Source organism: Eriocheir sinensis, chromosome 41, assembly GCF_024679095.1.
Source record: "Eriocheir sinensis breed Jianghai 21 chromosome 41, ASM2467909v1, whole genome shotgun sequence".
NCBI classification, from domain to species: Eukaryota; Metazoa; Arthropoda; class Malacostraca; order Decapoda; family Varunidae; genus Eriocheir; species Eriocheir sinensis.
In genome coordinates this window covers 15,362,544-15,383,117 of record NC_066549.1, presented here as the reverse complement: position 1 = coordinate 15,383,117, position 20,574 = coordinate 15,362,544, and the positions used below count along the sequence as shown (strand labels likewise).

The window sequence follows — 20,574 nt, the reverse complement described above, 5'->3', positions numbered from 1 at the left end:
TATTTAACCCTCTCGCGCACGATGACGCATTTCGTGTCATCAAGGGTAAAAGGTTCTGGCGGACGATGACGCGAAACGCGCCATAAAAGTAAATAAAAAATGATTAAAAATTAAGTTTTCGATGAAAGTGCGTCAAATTTGCAGCTGATGGGATAAGTTTCTTAATAATAACATATGTCAATCTATCTAAGGAACGTAGATGAGGAGCTTTGAGTGATTTTTATTTGTTAGGCCACTCTGACGAGAGAAAAAAATACAGTTTTCTCGGTGTAACTCGGGAACTAATAGACGTATGAGGAATTTGAAGATACCATAAGAATCCTCACTAAAAGGTAAACTCGATGCGGCAACGTCTAAGGTCATATGACACCGAAGAGCAGGCAGAAAATATAAAGAAATGCAAGTTGAGAAAAGAAATAAGAAGAAAGAAGTTAAGAAATGAGATATAAGACATTAATTAATGCAAAATCAGAAAAAAAAAATTAAAGTGCGTCAAATTTGCTGTTGTTGTATGGTAATCTTTCTAAGGAACGTAGATGAGGAGCTTTGAGTGATTTTTATTTGTAAGGCTACTCTGACGAGAGAAAAAAAAATCAGTTTTCTCGGTGTAACTCGGGAACTAATAGACGTATGAGGAATTTGAAGATACCATAAGAATCCTCACTAAATTCCGCTTCGGAGCATATAATCGGCTAAAAAAGATGGCCCACAAAATTTCGAGCTAGCCGCAGATTTCTCAAGAATCAGAGGGGAATGGAACACACATACACACACACACACACACACACACACACACACACACACACACACACACACACACACACGACCTTTTTTTCACGGAAAAAGGTAAACTCGATGCGGCAACGTCTAAGGTCATATGACATCGAAGAGCAGGCAGAAAATATAAAGAAATGCAAGTTGAGAAAAGAAATAAGAAGAAAGAAGTTAAGAAATGAGATATAAGACATTAATTAATGCAAAATCAGAAAAAAAAGACTTGGTACTGCAGTGTTTAGGGTTAGATGGCACCAAATAACCTGAGTAAAAAAAAAAAAATATATATATATATATATATATATATATATATATATATATATATATATATATATATATATATATATATATATATATATATATATATATATATAAGTTGAGGAAAGAAATAAGAAGAAACAAGTTGAGAAATGAGAAATAAGAAGATAATGATACAATACATCCAGCAAAAACTTAAATAATTTATCGAGTCTTACGTTCAATGGCGATTTTTATTTTATTTTCGGACTTGCATTAGAGAGTAAATTCATATTCCAGCCTGGTCATTAACCTAATGTCCTTAACCTTTTCCGTGATTAGAATCTCGTGGTCATTCGAGGGTCCAAGATCTTATCGTAACCCTTCAAGTACCCCTTCTCCCGCCACTCCCCCCCCCCCTCTCTGCTGGGCACCCCTACTCCCGTCACCCTCTCGCTTCCGTACGCTAGTCCGAGAGGGGGTGAGGGGGGGGGGGTTGGTGAAAAGGTAAAAGAGATGGGTGGGTGGGGTTGGGGGGGTCCAGATACCCCCTCTTCCGTAACCCCCCCAACCCCCACTTCCAGTCCCCCCCGCAGAGGCAACCCCCCACTTCCGTACATTTGTTACTACTGAAAGGAAAGTTTGGTTTAGTGGGCAGCGCAACATCTGTGGTCATATGCCGGAGAGAGACAGAAGGGGAAAGGAATTATAGGAGAAGGGAACAGACCCCAGGAGACGGGAAAGTTGGAAAGTTTCGTTTAGTCGGCGCAACATCTGTGGTCATATGCCGGAGAGAGACAGAAGGGGAAGGAATTATAGGAGAAGGGAACAGACCCCAGGAGACGGGAAAGTTGGAAAGTTTCGTTTAGTCGGCGCAACATCTGTGGTCATATGCCGGAGAGAGACAGAAGGGGGAAGGAATTATAGGAGAAGGGAACAGACCCCAGGAGACGGGACACAACCCCCGATTAATACCTGGTACACTGCTGGGTGGACAGGGGCTACGTAGGGTATCGGAAAAGCCGCCCAAATTTTTCCACTCCGTCCGGGAATTGAACCCGGACTCTCGATTGTGAGCCGAGTGTGCTAACCACTGCACCACGAAGCCCCCCTGAGGAATGGAGCGTTGATAGGAGGAAGATGTGTTCAATAGGTAGTTCCTTGGCCCGAGGGATAAAGAAAAGTGTAAGATAAATGGAAAAAGTCAAGATAGGAACAGCAAGATGGGTGGAGCATATATGGCAAGACAACCAGTAGTAACCTAAGATGTCACCAAGGCAGCTCTGTTAGTCTTCTATGCTTCCTGGCGGTAAATCCTGCAATGCTAAGGTCCATTATGCCTGGCTGTTGCGGTGACGGAGAATAGCGGGTTATGTGCATGCCTTCAGGTGCTTTCCTCAGACACCTCAACGCTTTTCAAAGGGCAAATAAGAGTTTAATCGGGTTCTTATGAATATTTTTTCGCCTTCACGGTACAGAAGCCTTGTCAAACTACCACCAGGGTCATTAAACTACCTCTGAAAGCCACATCACATCCATGAAAGCCTTGTCAAACTATCACCAGGCTCATTAAACTACCATTGAAAGCCCCAGCACATCTACGAAAGCCTTATCAAACTATCACCAGGGTCATTAAACTACCATTGAAAGCCACATCACATACACGAAAGCCTTGTCAAACTACCACCACGGTCATTACCATTGAAAGCCTCAACACATCTACGAAAGCCTTGTCAAACTACCACCACGGTCATTAAACTACCATTGAAAGCCTCAACACATCTACGAAAGCCTTGTCAAACTACCACCACGGTCATTAAACTACCATTGAAAGCCACATCACATCTACATTGAAAGCCACATCACATCTACGAAAGCCTTGTCAAACTACCACCAGGGTCATTAAACTACCATTGAAAGCCACATCACATCCACGAAAGCCTTGTCAAACTACCACCAGGGTCATTAAACTACCATTGAAAGCCACATCACATCCACGAAAGCCTTGTCAAACTACCACCAGGGTCATTAAACTACCATTGAAAGCTACATCACATCCACGAAAGCCTTGTCAAACTGTCACCAGGGTCATTAAACTACCATTGAAAGCCACATCACATCCACGAAAGCCTTGTCAAACTATCACCAGGGTCATTAAACTACCATTGAAAGCCCCAGCACATCTACGAAAGCCTTGTCAAACTACCACCAGGGTCATTAAACTACCATTGAAAGCCCCAGCACATCTACGAAACCCTTGTCAAACTGTAATGCGGTATCTAGGGTTTTCCTGGTCAAGGCTCCTAATCCTCGAAGATCTGTTTTTCCCTATTCCTCCTAAATAGTTGGTCAGAAGATATTCACAATCATTGATTTAAGACCTTTATTCTTCCTTCACTTGTGGTAGCGTTGAACTAATTTTCATTCAGATTACATCAGGCAAGAAAAATATCCTTTTGGTAGCGTTGAAGACTTAATTACAGTAGTCAATAATGGCCGAATTAATCCCTTGATCCTCTTAACTCATTCACCAGAATACAATAATGGGCGTTAGGCTTGTTTGGATGTTACACGGGTTTACAGTCTCCACCTAGCGAGGGTGATATTATTCACAAACGTGGCACGAAAAACAGTTCACTGGTGCTCACATGGGCATAAACAATCTTCTTACAATCTCCTATATCCTTAGTAAAATAAAGCCTAACCAGCAGACAAAGGGGACGAACCAGGTGGTTACATCCTCGTTAAAGAGAAATACTGCACAGCCCTGCTACTCCGTGGACTAAACACCCTACGTAGTCAATACGTGTATCATACCGAACACACCCGAGACACGCACGTGACAGACGGTGACAGACCCTTTATCTCCACTCCCCTGTCCGGGGGAAGAGCCAAGGCGTGTCTGTTAGTGTTTGCACCGCACAAATACAATAATGAGAAAATATATCTATAATATGAACAGGAATTACTTCACCTCAGAGAGACGCACCTGTCCGGGGGAAGAGCCAAGGTGTTGGTGTTTGCTGGGTGGGGCTACCTACGCAGCGCTGCCCGCGGTTCACATCCCTCCCCAGATTTAATTCGAACCCTGATTTATTCAACCTTGCAACAACCGTCTACGGTACTTTACTCGTCGCATGATATTGGTATAATGGTTCCCCTGAATAGCAAGGTGAAAAATTCTAACTAGAAGCTACTGTCTTGTATTAAAATTATGCCCATTATCTCGTATGGAACCGATCACCTACTTTCTACAGGCGTCAACATGTATGTCTGTCTGTCTGTCCGTCTGTCTCGGGGGGGTGAGCATCACGCAATAATAATTCAATGTTACTAATAATTCTTACATTAACTTAAATGCTACTTACATTAACTTAACATTACTTACCCATACTTAATACTACGTCCCGGCACTACAAAACTATCACCAGGGTCATTAAACTACCATTGAAAGCTCCAGCACATCTACGAAAGCCTTGTCAAACTATCACCAGGGTCATTAAACTACCACTGAAAGCCACATCACATCCACGAAACCCTTGTCAAACTATCACCAGAGTCATTAAACTACCATTGAAAGCCCCAGCACATCTACGAAAGCCTTGTCAAACTACCACCAGGGTCATTAAACTACCATTGAAAGCCCCAGCACATCTACGAAAGCCTTGTCAAACTACCACCAGGGTCATTAAACTACCATTGAAAGCACCAGCACATCTACGAAAGCCTTGTCAAACTACCACCAGGGTCATTAAACTACCAGTGAAAGCCACATCACATCTACGAAAGCCTTGTCAAACTACCACCAGCGTCATTCAACTACCAGTGAAAGCCTCAACACATCTACGAAAGCCTTGTCAAACTACCACCAGGGTCACATTGAAAGCCCCAGCATATCTACGAAAGCCTTGTCAAACGTGTGGGCTTCGGCGTTAACCTCAGACGCTTTCCATGGGGCGAAAAGGAAGTTTTAATCAGGTTCACAAGTGTTTTTTCTCCTTCACGGTACAGAAGCCTTGTCAAACTACCACCAGGGTCACTAAACTACCATTGAAAGCCCCAGCACATCTATGAAGGCCTTGTCAAACGTGTGGGCCTCGGCGATAACCTCAGACACTGCAAAGGGCGATAAGGAGAGTAATCGGGTTCTCACGAGTGTTTTTTCGCCTTCAGGGTACAGAAACCTTGTCAAACTGTCACCAGGGTCATTAAACTACCATTGAAAGCCCCAGCACATCTATGAAGGCCTTGTCAAACGTGTGGGCCTCGGCGATAACCTCAGACACTGCAAAGGGCGATAAGGAGAGTAATCGGGTTCTCAGTTCTCACGAGTGTTTTTTCGCCTTCACGGTACAGAAGCCTTGTTAAACTACCACCAGGGTCACTAAACTACCAGTGAAAGCCCCAGCACATCCACGAAAGCCTTGTCAAACGTGTGGCTTTCGGTTATCACGATAATAACAGTGATAATAGGAGTGACAATGTTCTTTCCGTAGCTGATTTGAGGTGAAAAGAGAAAGCCTGAAGAAAAAACACATTAATATATTACACGGAAATGAAATAGTAAAAAATCAGCTCGTTGGAATGAATCAAAACCACACTATAAGCTTAATTTGTTTCTTTTAACCTTTAATATACCAATACAATAACAACATAGGCCTATTCAATAAGTCGCAATACTACCAAACCCATAACATACTGTGGTGTAGTGTTAAGAGTCATGAAATTCCTCTAGAAAATAGCCTAATTAAATAGACGACTACTACTCTCTCTCTCTCTCTCTCTCTCTCTCTCTCTCTCAAACAACCCACACCATCGACACACACTCCAGCAACAACTCCAGCAACACCGTCTGCCACAGCACCCCTGCCTCTTCCACCTCAGGAGCCCCTGTTCACAACAGCAGACCTCAAAGAGTTTGGGAAGCAACTGGCCCTGGGAGTAGCCACCAGCATTGCCCAACTCTTAGGGAAAGATGTGGATCAGGACGCCCTGGAAAAGGCCATGGAGAAGACGGTGACGAACGCAATGGAGACGCTTATCTCCAAGCGCTCTCGACAGCCCCGGAAGCCATCACCTGTCCGGGTAATGAGAGTCCGCATAGAGTCATCCTCCCTTCCACGCACCTACAAGACACCTCACCGCCCACCCAGCCAGCCTGCACCAGGACCCAAGACCCCAACTCAAGGAACAAAACCCAAGGCATTACCATCCTTCAATGGAACTGCCTTGGAGCCTACTCCAAGCTACCAACACTGATGGAAACTGGGAAACTGGAAAACATCGATGTCTTTATGCTCCAGGAAACACTGCTCTTGCCCAAAACCCCCTTCAAAATTTCAGGCTACAAATCCTTTCTACTGCCCAAAATAAATGGGGCCTCACGTGGGTGTGCCATTCTTGTACGACACCACATTGCATGCCAGGAGCTAGCAGCACCACCTCACTGCGGCGACCGGGTGGAAGTCCAAGGCGTGATCATTCAGCTGCACTCAACTCCACTAACCCTCTTCAACATATATGCGCCACCTCAGTCTACACCTGAATTGGGAGAACTCTTCACAGCAGCCAGCGAAGAACCAACCTTCATAGGGGGAGACTTCAACGGCCACCACCCTCACCAAGAGTCTCCCTCTTCACCCAACACAGCAGGCCGACACATCGCAGAGCTGCTGGAAGAAGCACGAGGAGTAGCTCTACTGAACGACACCTCTCAGCCAACTCACATCAGGGGCGGGCGACTCGACCTCTCCTTCATCTCCACACCCTTACGACCTGTGGCCTCCTGGTCTGTCCACCCCACCATCACCAGCGATCACTTTGGTGTCACCACTCACCTAGCCTTGGACAACTTGCCCCAACCCCAGCTGCCTCCTCCTCGCTACAACATCAAGCGAGCTGACTGGAACGCCTTCACCTCTGCCTTGGAAAGGGCACTCGCAACTCCACCTGCCACTACCGACCTGGAGGTGCTAGAGAGCCACGTAACGCACGCCTTCCAACAGGCTGCCAGCGAGGCCATACCACTAACGAGGCTCTCAGGCACCTTCCACAAAGATCACTGGATCTATGGTGAACGAGTGCGGGAGCTCAACCACCGCCTCAACACAGCCAGGAAAACCTACCGCAAACGCCCCACCTCCCCCAACAGGCGTTACTTGCAGGCTGTCGCCAAACACGCTTGCGTCACCAAGCGGCGATTACGAGAAGAGGCCTGGCTCCAGTGGTGCCAGGGTCTGGATGCACACTCCACCCTGGGGGAGATGTGGACCAAACTACGCTCTGTCTCTCGCCCTCGCCCCCCTTGTCCACCAACTCACCCTAACCCACAAGAAGAAGCTGAGCGACTATCAGCCAGCTTTGCAGACCGCACCTCGCCCCACCAACTCCCACACACCACCAGGGAGATGCAGGAACTTCTGGCAGCAGGAAGGGCAGCTCTTGTGGAGGAAGCCTGCACAACTCCTGATGCAGCTGATGTTCCCTTCACCATGCAGGAACTGAAGGGCTGCCTCAAACGTGGTGGCGACACAGCTCCAGGAGCAGATGGAATCTCCTATTCCATGCTTAGACATGCTGGCTCAAAGGGCGAGAGCACCGTACTACACCTTATTAACCTCTCCTGGTCAGAAAGCCGCATTCCCCAAGCCTGGAAGACAGCAGTGATTCAGCCCATCCCAAAACCCAAAGATCCCGGCTCCTTGCGCCCAATCTCACTGCTCAGCTGTTTAGGGAAGACAGCAGAACGTATGGCACTCCATCGCCTACAGTGGCGAACAGCTGACCTCCATCCATCCCTCTTTGCATACCTTCCACAAAGAGGCGCCACTGACTGCGTAGTCACCCTCCTCATCCACATGCGAAGAGGCCGGGGTATTGCTGTCTTCCTGGACTTGGAGAAAGCATTCGAGCTAGCCTCCCCTCTGGCAATCCTCTCTGCCCTTGCTCGCAAGGGGATCGGGGGAAGACTCCTTGCATGGCTGAGAGAGTTTCTCCATGGCCGTGGAGGGCAAGTCCGCTTCCAGTGACATGTTTCGAGGCGCTTCGACCACATCAATGGCATACCTCAAGGCAGTATCCTCAGCCCCTTCCTCTTCAACGTTCTCATGGAGGAGCTGATGAGCGTTGACTACGGAGAGGGGGCTAAGCTCCTCTGCTATGCTGACGACCTTGCCCTAGTCCTGAACTACCGAACCTGTCTCCATCAAGTTCCACACGCCCTCAACCAGCTCAACAGGAAGTGCACAGAACTAGGGCTCAAGATCAACTTTGAGAAGTCCAAGGTCATGCCAGTTGGCATGCCTTCCCCTGAACGGCCCTTCCAAATAGCAAACCAGAACCTCGCCTACACTACCACCCACCAGTACCTGGGTGTCTGGCTGGACAGTCACCTTCGGTTCGGCACTCAGGTACGCCATCTAAGAGAGCGCGTAGCAACTCGCACCAACATCCTGCGAGCTCTGTCCAAACAAAACACGGGGGCATCCTATCGTGTCTTACGCGCCTTCTACACACACGCCATACGGTCTATCATAGACTACTGCGCTCCTTGCCTGTGTTCGCTCTCCCCTGCACTCACAAAGAAGTTAGAGGTGGCACAAAATGACGCTCTCCGGGTCATCCTAGGAGCCCCGCCATGGACCCGCCTGACCAACCTTCGCCTGGAAAGTGGCTTCCCATCACTCCACCATCGCATCCTTGCCCGAACATCCACTGTAGTTGGGAAGTTCATGAAGCAGCAACCACACGGCACAGTCTCCACACAGCTGCTTCATGCCTTCCAGAGACCACCACAAGCCACTCCAGTCGGGGACTGGATACATGATGCCGCCGACGCACTTGGAAGTGGAGAGGCTTGTCTGCAGTGGCTCAGACCTGCCACACCCTGACTACCACTCCCCTCCACCCTGGATTCCTGGTCCATTCCAGATGAGCCTCCCTACCACCTCAGCTCCTAGGGCCTCTCACCCCATCACCCTCCGCCAAGAGGCTTTGCAGCGCGTGGCTTCGATGGACAACAGGACTGCCAGCCACTACTACACCGATGGCTCGCTGGGCGCCGATGGGTCTGTGGGGGCTGCCTTCGTGTGCGGAACCCAGACAGGACTGTGGCGCCTGCCACCGCAAGTCTCCATCCTGCAGGCAGAACTGGCAGCCATCCTCTGTGCCCTGCGTCACGCCACTGCCGATATGAACACCACCATCATCATCCACTCCGACTCGCTGTCAGCCCTCAAGGTCCTGCAGGCAATGAGCGTCAGAGACAACACTCGGCTCATAACCACCATCCTCCATGAAGCCAACACCCTTGTCTCACTGGGCAAGAACATCATCCTGGACTGGGTGCCAAGCCACGTTGGTCTGAGAGGGAACGAGATCGAAGGCTGACTGTGCTGCTGCCACGGCTCGGTCCCTTCCACAGATCACCTTCCCCCTTGCCCCCAGCCTGTCCTACATTAAGAACAAAGCATCCCAGGCGGCCCTCTCACTCACCCGACTAGAACACGAGGCCGTCCTGGTTCAGGGCTCTGCCTCTGCCTCGTGGTACAGCACGGCCACCCACCACAAGCCTGTCATACAGCTCCCACACACCACACCCAACACCATCCTCGCCTCCATCCGCCGCCTCAGACTCGGGTTTGCCTGCTACGAGGAGGTGGCAAACAAGGATACCCCACCCTGCCCTCACTGCTGGCAAGCCACCCGGAAACCTCTGCTGCACTACATCCTGGAGTGCCCCCTCACCACCCCGCAGCTCCACCCTGACGACGACACGGTGAGCCTCACCCAAGACTCCACCCTGGCAGAGGTGGTGGCAAAATTCCCACCTCCTCGATAAGCTGAAAACTGAAGACATCCTCTGACGGGCCCGCCGGCCCGTGCCCTCCCCTAGGAAGACAAATCAACAACAACAACATCTCTCTCTCTCTCTCTCCTACACACACACACACACACCTGGACTCGCCTGATAGTTCCCGTCAATAGGCAAGCATTGGTTTTGTAATCCCTATGTTCTTATGTCCCCCTGGGGAGAGCGACTCTGCCAGATTCCGTCTCCGTCGATTTTGAAAGTCCTGTGGGGCAATGGTGAAAATTGTTCATGTTGAAGAGCGTCGGGGACATTACACACAGGTGAGCCGTTGGAGAGTTAATATCGGCACAACCTGTAAAATCAAAACAAAACAAGCAGTATATATCCATTAAAATCTTCCTATTCCCTATTTCTTGCATACTACATCTTTTCCAGAAAACTCCTCATGGCTTCTATAAGTCTATCATTTCCTTCAGCACTCAGTCCCAGCAGCAGCAACATCCAACAACATCGCTGGGGAGCCACCTGTGACATCAAGATCAAGATTGATGTAAACAAATAAATTCAAACGAGGAGGAAGCCGAAACATTGCAGAAGAGGAGGAAGAACGCCAAAGTTTTCTTATTGTTTACCTTTGTTTGCCTCTTCGACGCTCTGTAGCCCCGTCCAGAAGGTATTTGCTCCTCTCATGTGATTATTTAGTGTTGAAGTATTAAGGGTTATGGGGCGTACGTACTAGGGAGATGAGGATGCATTCTGGCAGCTGTGCAAATCAGTTTCTCTCCTTCCTCTTCTCTTCCTCCTCCGCCGCCTTCTCCCCCTTCTTCTTCTTTCGCCTTCTTCATCGTCTCCTCATTCTTATTCTTTCCTCGTTCGCCTTCTCCATCTTGGGTATTTTTCAACCCCCCATAACTCAAAAACTATGCATTTGCGACGCCTCAGATTACTGCTGCCACCATGGAGAGGGAGAACAAGGACAAGCATATCCAGGAGATGAACAACACCGTCATCTCCGTCAGGAACAGACTGCGAAACAACACCAGCATCAGCTCACTCCGAGAGAGGACCGCCAGACTGGCCGACGAGAAGTCCTCAATCAAAAGGATACAAGAGGAACTGCAGGAAAGCATAAGAGGTCAGAGGAGGGGAGAGCTTGGATGATAAGGTTTATGTATTGTACTTGTTAGACATCATTAACCATCTGTGTAAATCTATGTAAAGTGAACTGATATATTTTGTTTGTGTGCTGAGAATAGATGTCGATAGTAAGGATAATGGTATTATTATTAGTAGTAGTAATAGTAGCAGTAGTTAACAGTAGTAATAGTAATGATAAAATGTTAAGTGAACTGAAATATTTTGTTTATGTGATGAGAATAATATATGTTAATGAGGATGATAGTAGTAGTAGTAGTAGTAACAGCAATAGTAGTAGCAGTAGTAGTAGTAGTACTTGTGCATTAAAACTGCTTAGCTTAATGTTAACCCTCATATATATTTTCCCTATTAATTTTATTTATTTTGTATTCATTGATGTTTGTTGATGTCTTACTTTATATCTGTTCAATTTTATATTATGTTTGCATGTGTGTGTGTGTGTGTGTGTGTGTGAGTGGACTGAAACTCTAATTACTAGTAGTATAATATCAACCCTCATATTCTTTTTTTCCTTACTCATTTCTTTATATCATTATTATTTGTATTTATTGATGTCTGTAACTTTATATCTATTCATTATTACGTATACTTTTTCCTTTTTCCAGAACTGTTGAGCTTGGCCAAGGCAGAGGCCAGTAGTTTGCAGTCAATGAGCTCACAGTCTGTGGATTCAGAGAAGAAGAACTTGACCTCCGAGCTCACTAAAATTGAGAAGCAAAAGGCAAGTTAACATACATGATTTTTTTCCATTGCTGCTGAGTGAAGGAACACAACCCAAGGCGTCCATTACTCTAGTCAGTTATCTGCTTAGTTATATTACTTTTAAGATTGCTTGACTGGAGGGATTGAGTGTTGGGTTAATACATTATGCAACTGATTTTCTGGCACAAGAGTAGGACATTGGTTGGTATTATAAGACTCACTTCTCACATGAACTATTTCTAAAGGTCAAAGAGGGGGTCAGTGGGGTTCTAATGAGTGTTTCTTTAGGTTCACGATACAGAGGAAGGGTCAAGCTTCCACCAGGGTCATAAAACTACCCTTGGAAATACCCGCAACTCCTACGAAAGCCTTGCCATATATGTGAACTTGGGCGACAAAATGTTTTAAAATACGACCCATTATTGTTTTAGTCTTGACTGTTCCTTCTTTGGTCTCCTTGCAGGAGGAGCTGGAGAGGGAGCTTGCGGGCGTTGGCAGAACCATCACCCACAAGAAGGAGGTGCTCGAGAACCTGCAGAACCAGGCCGCCTCTTCCCAACAGGAGACATCCACTTGCTTGTCAAAAATCAGGTGATGAATTTTGACTTTATTATTATTATTTATTTATTTATTATTATATTTAATGGGAAGAACAGGAAGGGGGAAGATGTAGAAGAAAAGGAAGAAGGCAAAAGAGGGAGGGAATGAGGGAGGAAGAAGGGAAAGTGAAGATGGAGGAGGAGGAAAAGAAGAAGAGGGAGAGAAGGGAAGATGTTTTTTTATTTAGTAGTTGTTTTCTGGACTAATAGTAAGAAGAGGAAGAAAAGGAAGAAGGAGGGAGGGAGAATGAAAGGAAGATAAAAATGGAGAAGCAGAAGGCAAAAGAGGAAGGGAGGAAGAAGGGAAGATGGAGGAGGAGAAGGAATATAAGAAGAGGGAGGGGGAAAACAGTATTTTTTTTTTTTCTGAAGTAATTGTATGCTCATGACTGATACACTCTCCCATGTTCAGGGCAAGCTACGCACTCTACACCAAGCTCTCAAACATCAAGTGGGACCACAACGCACCTGAGGGCATCATCAAGGGCTGTATCCTTTTCCCGAATTACTATAAGTTGTCTGTGATCCATCTATCCTCTCTCATTATGATTTTATTTATTTATTTTCCCCGAATAGCCATCTTTAACCCAGGAGCTGCGGGGATCAAGTTTCTTAAAGGCCTCTCTAAGTGAGAAAAATGGAAAAATCATCACTCACAAACCATTTTGTAACATATATCAACGCATTTGTGATCAGATTATGCATCATTTATTTTGGGGGGTTTATATCATGGCACATATTTGGCCCATCGCTGCTACCGGCTTAATATCAATCTTCTATATCTCTTTTAATGTGTCTTCAATATCCCTCTATATCTATCTTCAAAATTCTCTCTCAATATCTATCCTTTAACCTGGTAGCTGCAGGGATCATGTCTCTTAAAGGTCCCTCTAAGTAAGAAAAATTAGAAAAAATCATCACTCACACAAACCATTTCATAATATATATCAATGCATTTGTGATCAGTTTATGCATCATCTATTTTGGGGGGTTTATGTCATGACAAAAATTTGGCTTGTCACTGGTACACCATAAAGCCATAAATTTGGCCTATCACTGGTACACCGTAAAGTCATAAATTTGGCCCGTGGCTGCTACCAGGTTAATATGAATCTTTTATATCCCTCTTTTAATATGTCTTCAATATCCGTCTCAATATCTATCTTCAAAATCCTCTCAATATGTATCCTTTTATTTCTATCACTTAATGTCTATCTAATATTCATCTTTAGTCTGTTGTAATTTCTGTCTTTTAATATCATTCTCTTAACTAATATCCATCTTCTATTAATATCATCAGTCTAATATCTCATCTTTTTTTCTCTAATAGTAAACTTTTTTTTTTTTATGTGCAATCTTATTTTTTTCTCTTTATTTTCCTTAACTAGCCAATCATTTGTTTTTATTTATTTTTTACTTTTTACAACAATATTAATGTGTTCTCATTTTTAGTATATTAACTATTTATTTTTCACTCTACTATTAATATGCTCACTTAATACCTATTTACTTTACTATACTGGTAGTGTGCTTATCTCATGTTATGCTTTTCTTCACTAACCAGTCCCTTATTTTTACATATCAACTTACTATTTTTAACCCAGTAGCAGCGACAGGCCAAATTTGCAGCTTTACCATGTACCAGCAATGGGCCAAGTTTCTGCCATTATATAAACCTCCCAAAATAGATGATGCATAAACTGATCACTCATGCGTTGATATACATTATGAAATGGTTTGCGTGAGTGAAGATTCCTTCTCATTATTTTACTTAGAGGGGCCTTTAAGCTAACCTAACCTAACCCAACCTAAGAAACATGACCCCCGCAGCTACCCGGTTAATGACTATTTCTACAATTCTTACTATGCTATTCATATGCCATCTCATTTATATTCATCCACTCAAATGTTTCCTGTTCTTAATAAGTAACCAGTCAACTAAGCATTTACTATTTTTAAAGACTATAATTACTTTTTTTTTACAGCAGAGGAAACAGCTCAAGGGCCAAAAAAAAAAAAAAAGGAAAGTAATAAAAAAAAAAAGCCCGCTACTCACTGCTCCTATAAAAGATTTCAGAGGAGTGGCAGAAAGATCGGTCAATTTCGGGAGGAGAGGTGTCCTGATACCCTTTACTCTACTACAGTCGGCCCTCAAATAGTATGGTTTCCAATAGTTCAGTTTTGGTTTTATGTGGATTTTCTAAGATTTTTAAGGATTTTTAAATATCCTAAAAGATCTTCTATGACAATCTGTATAAAACCGAAACCGAACTATTGGAAACCGTACTATTTGAGGGGCGACAGTACTACTAATACGCTATCTCATTTATATTCATCCACCTGAATATTTCCTCTACTTAACAAATCAATCAACTATGTATTTCCTATTTGTAAAGACTATATTTACTAATTTTTCTCTACTAATATACGCTATCTCATCTATATTTGTCCACCCGAACACTTACGTACTTTCCTTGACTAAGCAATCAGTTGTCATGAAGCCGGAGGAGAGCCGAGTGATCCCCTACAAGTTTGAGAAGGGGTCACACTCCCAGTTCTTCATCACAAACTACATCTGGGAGCAAATCAACGCGGGCCAAGATGATCTCCTGGAGGAAGCCACACCATCAGCCTGAACACACTAGTTGTAAACCCTAATATTAATGTACTAGACTCGATATATATGGTATTCATTACGGGACTTTTACACTGTGTTATGGCAGTTTCCCTAATGTGGATTAGTGTTATTTTTCTATATACATAAAGGTCTGAAAGTTTAGCTGCTTTGTTTATGTTATTCACCTTTTGATGTACAAGTTACCTCACTGTTTTTGGCTAGCTTGTTCCTTCCTCTTATACTGAAAGGGCAGAAGGAGGAACAGTGGCTAGCTTGTTCCTTCCTCTTATATTGAAAGGGCAGAAGGAGGAACAGTGGCTGGCCTGTTCCTTCCTCTTATATTGAAAGAGCAGAGGGAGGAACAGTGGCTAGCCTGTTCCTTCCTCTTATATTGAAAGGGCGGAGGGAGGAACAGTGACACATGACTTGGAAGGGTTAGAAATAGAGGAAGGATTAGCACTGGACCAAGAAAGAAGGTGGAGCATGTTATTTACCTTTTGATATGCAAGTTACAACACTGCTGTTTTTAGCCAGCTTGTTCCTTCCCATATTGAAAGGGCAAAGGAACAGTGACACAAGACGTGGAAGGGTTAGAAATAGAGGAAGGATTAGCACTGGACCAAGAATGGAAGAAGATGGACTGTAAACCAAGAAGTGGATTGAAAGGGCAGAGGACTGATGACAGAAAAATTAACAAAATCAGTAGTAGTAGTTATTATTGAGGCAAAATTATTAATAGCACACACAATATCCATGCTATATATTTCTACCCTCTGAATAGCAGTGTTTATAGCTACCTTGCTTCTTCCCATATTGAAAGGGCAGAGGATTGCTGATAGAAAAATTAACAAAATCAGTCGTAATTAGTATTCTGGGGCCATAGTATTGATAGCACACATAATATCCATGCTATATGTCTTTACCTTCTGAATAGCAAGTTGAATGGCAGTGTTTATACCCACCTTGCTTGTTCCCATATTGAAATAACAGGTAGCAGATAACAATCCCTCAGGCAGTTCATATCATGTACCTCTCACTGCTGGGGCTTGGAACAAAATCAATTACAGGCTGCCACTGCGAGTTAGTTCATATTTATTAAAGCTGGGTCGCTTATCTTGCATGAGTCACTTACATTTTGATCATGACAGGAATATTAGTCTTCCAAATGCCCCACCACTACACTGTCCAATCATCTGTCAACCAATCCAGAAAGAAGGGCTGACGTGCTTGCAGTCTAGAAGCATTATCAGGCTGAGGCTCACCAAATTCAGTACAAGAAGTTTCCTTTATTTTTTTCCTTTCATGGACCTGAGTTACCATATACCAGAATGAACAAGGAAGGTCGATGTGCTTTCAGTCTTATCAGGTTAACCAAATTCCATACAAGAGGTTTACTTTACTTTTTCCTTCATGGACCTGACAGTTACCATAGACCAGGATGAACAAGGTCGATGTGCTTTCAGTATTATCAGGTTAACCAAATTCCATACAAGAGGTTTACTTTACTTTTTTCTTTCATGGACCTGACAGTTACCATAGACCAGGATGAACAAGGAAGGTTGATGTGATTGCTATCTTTCAGTATTATCAGGTTAACTAAATTGCATACAAGAAGTTTACTTTACTTTTTCCTTCATGGACCTGACAGTTACCATAGACCAGGATGACATGAAAGGTCAATGTGCTTGCTATCTTTCAGTATCATCAGGTTAACTAAATTCCATACATGAAGTTTGCTTTACTTTTTCTTTGATGGTCCTGACATTGTTATCATGGACCAGGATGAACAATGCTGTTAGGGAAAATATCAAGTAACATGAATACATGAAACTACTACATTATAACATCTTTTCCTTCAAATTTGAAGTGTGCTTGTTGGACCTGACAAGAATATGCATACCACTAGGAGCACTTTTAGACTTCATGATGCATCTACAGTGTGTATACAAACTCCAGCCTTGGGCCAGGTTATAGACTTGTGCGCCTCCGACAACAACACGCGTAGACAGTCAGGCAGGTGTGTGTGCTGTCCCCGGAGGCATTGACGCAGCTCTGAGTGAGGTAACATAACGTAGCTGACGGGAGCGTTTCATCATGCTGAAACACTCGACGGTTGCCCGTGTGAAGGCACTGGGTCAACGCTGCTACTAGGTCAGGTCAAGCCAGGCTAGTTTTGAGGCTTAGGCCGCCTACTATTTGAACCCTGCCACACAAGCAATCCTATTTATGCCTTGAGGAGTACAGAGTATGCTTTACAGAGCTGTGAGGTACACTGAGAATGAAAGAGAAGGCAAATATTCATACAAGTCCAAGCAGAGTAGGCAAGTGACTGCACATCAATAAAACTTTTGAAGTCCATCTACTAATACAATCACAGATACACTACCTTAATATATTTTGTGAATAATTATGACTACAGGGCACTTCTTTGACCTGGGAGAAATTGCTGCAAACCATGTACACTTGTCAGTCAACTTGTGATCCTGCGGCCACCACTCAACTAGCAGCAAGATCTGGGCACTCTTAATGCATTCCTAAAGTGATGTCTCGGGGACGCGCCTAATGTGCATGCTAGGACAATTTGGAAACAGGTACGTCAACAGTTTGCTTCACAAGTTGCAGAGACAAATGAAAATGCTTTACTTTTAGATTATACTGTAACAAGTTTTGATATAGCCAGGAAAACATGGAACCAATTAGACTTTATCCTTTTCTTTACTCGTGGAAACGTCTGATTAATAAATTATACTTTTTATTTTTTCAAATACAACTTGTAACTTCTGCTTCAGTGATGAACTCATCACTTTTCACCACTCCCTTTTCTTCCATTTTGCTGGATACAAGTTTAGACTGGTTCACCAATGCCAGATATCTCACACAGTTTTGAAAATGAACGACCACTGTCTCTCAACACCTCCTTAGTTATGAGGTATAGCTTGAAATGTAGCTCTTGGTAAGTTCACTTTCCTTAGCCATACCAGCATCCACACCTAACTTAGGCGACTCCAACAACACCGCATCTCTGTGATGCAACAAAGCTAAAACTTTTTAGCCGACGACGACAACAGTTACGAGAAGAATCACTTGACCAGCGGTCGTCTCTTGCCCTCCTCCTCACAAGACTGTTCCTTGTACTTCCGCACCTCGCTCATGTACTGAGACCAGGCGTCAGTCTTGCCGCCCTCCACTGGTTTCGGCTGCAACATCCAAACATTGAAATTGTAGTGTGTGAAAACATTGGCTGAGAATGCTGTGTCAAGCAGTGCAGAAACAGACAGCTTAGAGGACTAATTCTGATACACCTAATTAGTTTAAGTACAAGCAGTTCCTCAACCCACAAGCTTCCTTACTTAACTTTTGTTGCACATAACCTTGCTTGTCACAGCTCTTTCCTCCATTCCTATATCTGAGATAGAAGTCACAGATGCTATGCTTAAAGTATTCCTCAATTATTTCACTTCTAGGCTAACCTTTTCAGACTTTTACCTCACAATTCTTGAGTTGAGAGTGACTGACCCACTCTGAACAGATGCCCAGAGAGACTGTAAGGCATGGTATACTTTCTCAAGCATCTACATGTGTGTGTCTCCAGAGAAAGAATGTTTGAAAAAGACTGTGTGGAACAATTGGTGAGAGGGATCTGTATGTAGGCTGCTAGGATGAAGAGAGGCCATGGCAATCATCAACACTTATCATAAAAGAGAACTTGAAGGGTGTGTTTTGGGTGCTCTCTAGCCTAGCAGTGATGGGATGGACAAACACTGACTTAACTATTTAGAACACACACCCTACAATGACAGAGACAACAAAAGAAGCCAAAGGAACCAAAGGAAACCTGGAACAGTGTGAGGAAGAAATGAGGAGGAGATCAGGGAGTGGAGAGTAACAAATAATACACATGTTACCCTAAACAGACATGTAAACTAGCACAATTGTCACATTCAAAATAGACTAGATAAATTCATGGACAGCGATATTAGGTGGATTAGAGATACGGAGCTTAGGGTCAATGTTCTTATGTTCTTAACTAAGAAAGGTAACATATGATCCTAGAGAATAAGAGACTCATAGTCCGTCTATCCCCACAAGGGAAAATAAGGACATTAAACCAGAAGAAGAAGAATCAGCCTCACTCTGAGTCTCACCTTCTCTGGGACCGCCTCCCGCCGCTGCTTCTTGACCATGCCAGTGGCCAGGATTCTCCCGCCCCGCCGTTTGCCCACCTGCGGAGAGACAAGCTCACCTCCATTAGACTGGGCTCACCTTGCTTTATGACTCACCAGTCCAGGGGGACCTTGACTCATCCCTCTTGGCACCTCCACACCGCCACCGCCTCGCTGCCGCCGCTGCTCTGTGGGAGAAGCAAATTTTGCCGTGGCACCACCAGCGTGGGACAGCGGCCGGCTGGGGCCCAACAGAGCCGCCGCCTTCCTTCCTCCTCCTCCCCTTGAGGCAACACCACCAGCCACTCTGAGCACCTTACTGTGAATTCTTAGCTTTCCTTCCCTCTTGATCACTTCTCTCTCCTCTTTTTGTGACAGTGGAATGAAGTTAAAAAATATGTTGCTGCTTTAGCCATGGCAATGCATTTTTTAACTTGCTGGGATTTTTTTTTTTTTTTTCAGCGCAGAAGCTAAGAATTCAGTATGTGTGAGGGAACAGTAGTATGTAAATAAATGTAATGTTGTTATTCACCAAGTGCCGGAGAGACTGTTCTTCCCATTGGTAGGCAAGGCAGGCACTTGATGAATAAACAATCAATCAGTCAATAATTGAATAATAAATGTATATATAATATCCACAAAATACAGAGAGTATGGACAGTAGCTGCAAATACTTCTTGGATATTTGTTACTTTTCATACAGTCAAGTGGAGAGAAAGTACTGGTGTCATATTACTGGTCTATATATATATATTAACCAATGCATGTACACAACACACACAAGCTTGTAATATACACAGTGTAAACAATGTGTGAGGATGCTTAACAGTCAGCTCACACCAGGAGGGGCGACAAGCGTGCCTGTGTGTTATAAATGAGCTTGAGAGAGAGAGAGGAACTAGTAAAAAGATCTAAAAATCAATAAAGAAAGCAAAAATATAACAAAAGAGAGAGAGAGAGAGAGAGAGAGAGAGAGAGAAACTAGAAAAATGAAGTTAAAATTAATATAATGGGATGCTGGTTAAATGAAATCCATAAAACTGCTCAGTATAAAAATAAGTTCCGTTTATTAGAAGCTCAGATGAAGCACGTCCGCCGAGCAAGCCAGTTCTTCAGTCAGGTTCTGCTGGACAACACTATTCTATCTATATATAAAGCCTAGGAAGGTATACCAATATATAAATAATGGTATACAGCTCTATGCAGCCCATCTATAGAGACAATAAAGCAAGAACTATCTAATGATCAAGGGAAGTTAAGTAAAGAACACAGAAGTTAGTGGAAGTTTATGGAGTGGAATCTTGACATGCTCACATTCAGTTTAACCTGGTAGTAGGGGGGATCATGTTTCTTAATAGTCCCTCCAAGCGAGAAAAATGGGAAAAAATCACCCCTCACACAAACCATTTCATAATATATATCAAATCATTTGTGATCAGATTATGTATCATCTATTTTGGGGGGTTTATATCATGGCACAAATTTGGCCTGTCGCTGCTACCGGGTTAATCT

General features: G+C 44.2%; 2 protein-coding genes across 2 annotated transcripts in view; one reads left to right on the top strand and one right to left on the bottom strand.

The window, feature by feature from the left end:
• The first annotated feature begins 10,331 nt into the window (after positions 1 to 10,331).
• On the top strand, positions 10,332 to 15,061 carry LOC127009728 (kinetochore protein spc24-like). The gene is made up of 6 exons (XM_050883101.1): positions 10,332 to 10,496; positions 10,766 to 10,958; positions 11,587 to 11,702; positions 12,147 to 12,274; positions 12,695 to 12,771; positions 14,773 to 15,061. The coding sequence occupies exons 2-6, from the start codon at positions 10,781 to 10,783 to the stop codon at positions 14,916 to 14,918; spliced, it is 645 nt and encodes a 214-aa protein (XP_050739058.1). The 5' UTR covers positions 10,332 to 10,496; positions 10,766 to 10,780; the 3' UTR covers positions 14,919 to 15,061.
• A 1,563-nt stretch (positions 15,062 to 16,624) lies between these two features.
• Positions 16,625 to 20,574, bottom strand: part of LOC127009729 (telomerase RNA component interacting RNase-like) — an 8,639-nt gene continuing 4,689 nt past the window's right edge. Inside the window, exons 2-3 of the mRNA XM_050883102.1 lie at positions 19,045 to 19,122; positions 16,625 to 18,096 (exon numbers count right to left, since the gene is read on the bottom strand). Coding sequence (XP_050739059.1) covers positions 17,980 to 18,096; positions 19,045 to 19,122 — 195 coding nt within the window. The 3' untranslated portion in view covers positions 16,625 to 17,979. The remainder of the gene's footprint in view (positions 18,097 to 19,044; positions 19,123 to 20,574) is intronic.

What these genes read in the sequence shown, in the direction of transcription:
- LOC127009728 (XM_050883101.1), top strand. Translation starts at nt 10,781, where the DNA reads ATGGAGAGGGAGAACAAGGACAAGCATATCCAGGAGATGAACAACACC. An exon ending in ACTGCAGGAAAGCATAAGAG is followed by an intron (nt 10,959 to 11,586) that starts GTCAGAGGAGGG and finishes TCCTTTTTCCAG; the next exon opens with AACTGTTGAGCTTGGCCAAG. An exon ending in ACTTGCTTGTCAAAAATCAG is followed by an intron (nt 12,275 to 12,694) that starts GTGATGAATTTT and finishes TCCCATGTTCAG; the next exon opens with GGCAAGCTACGCACTCTACA.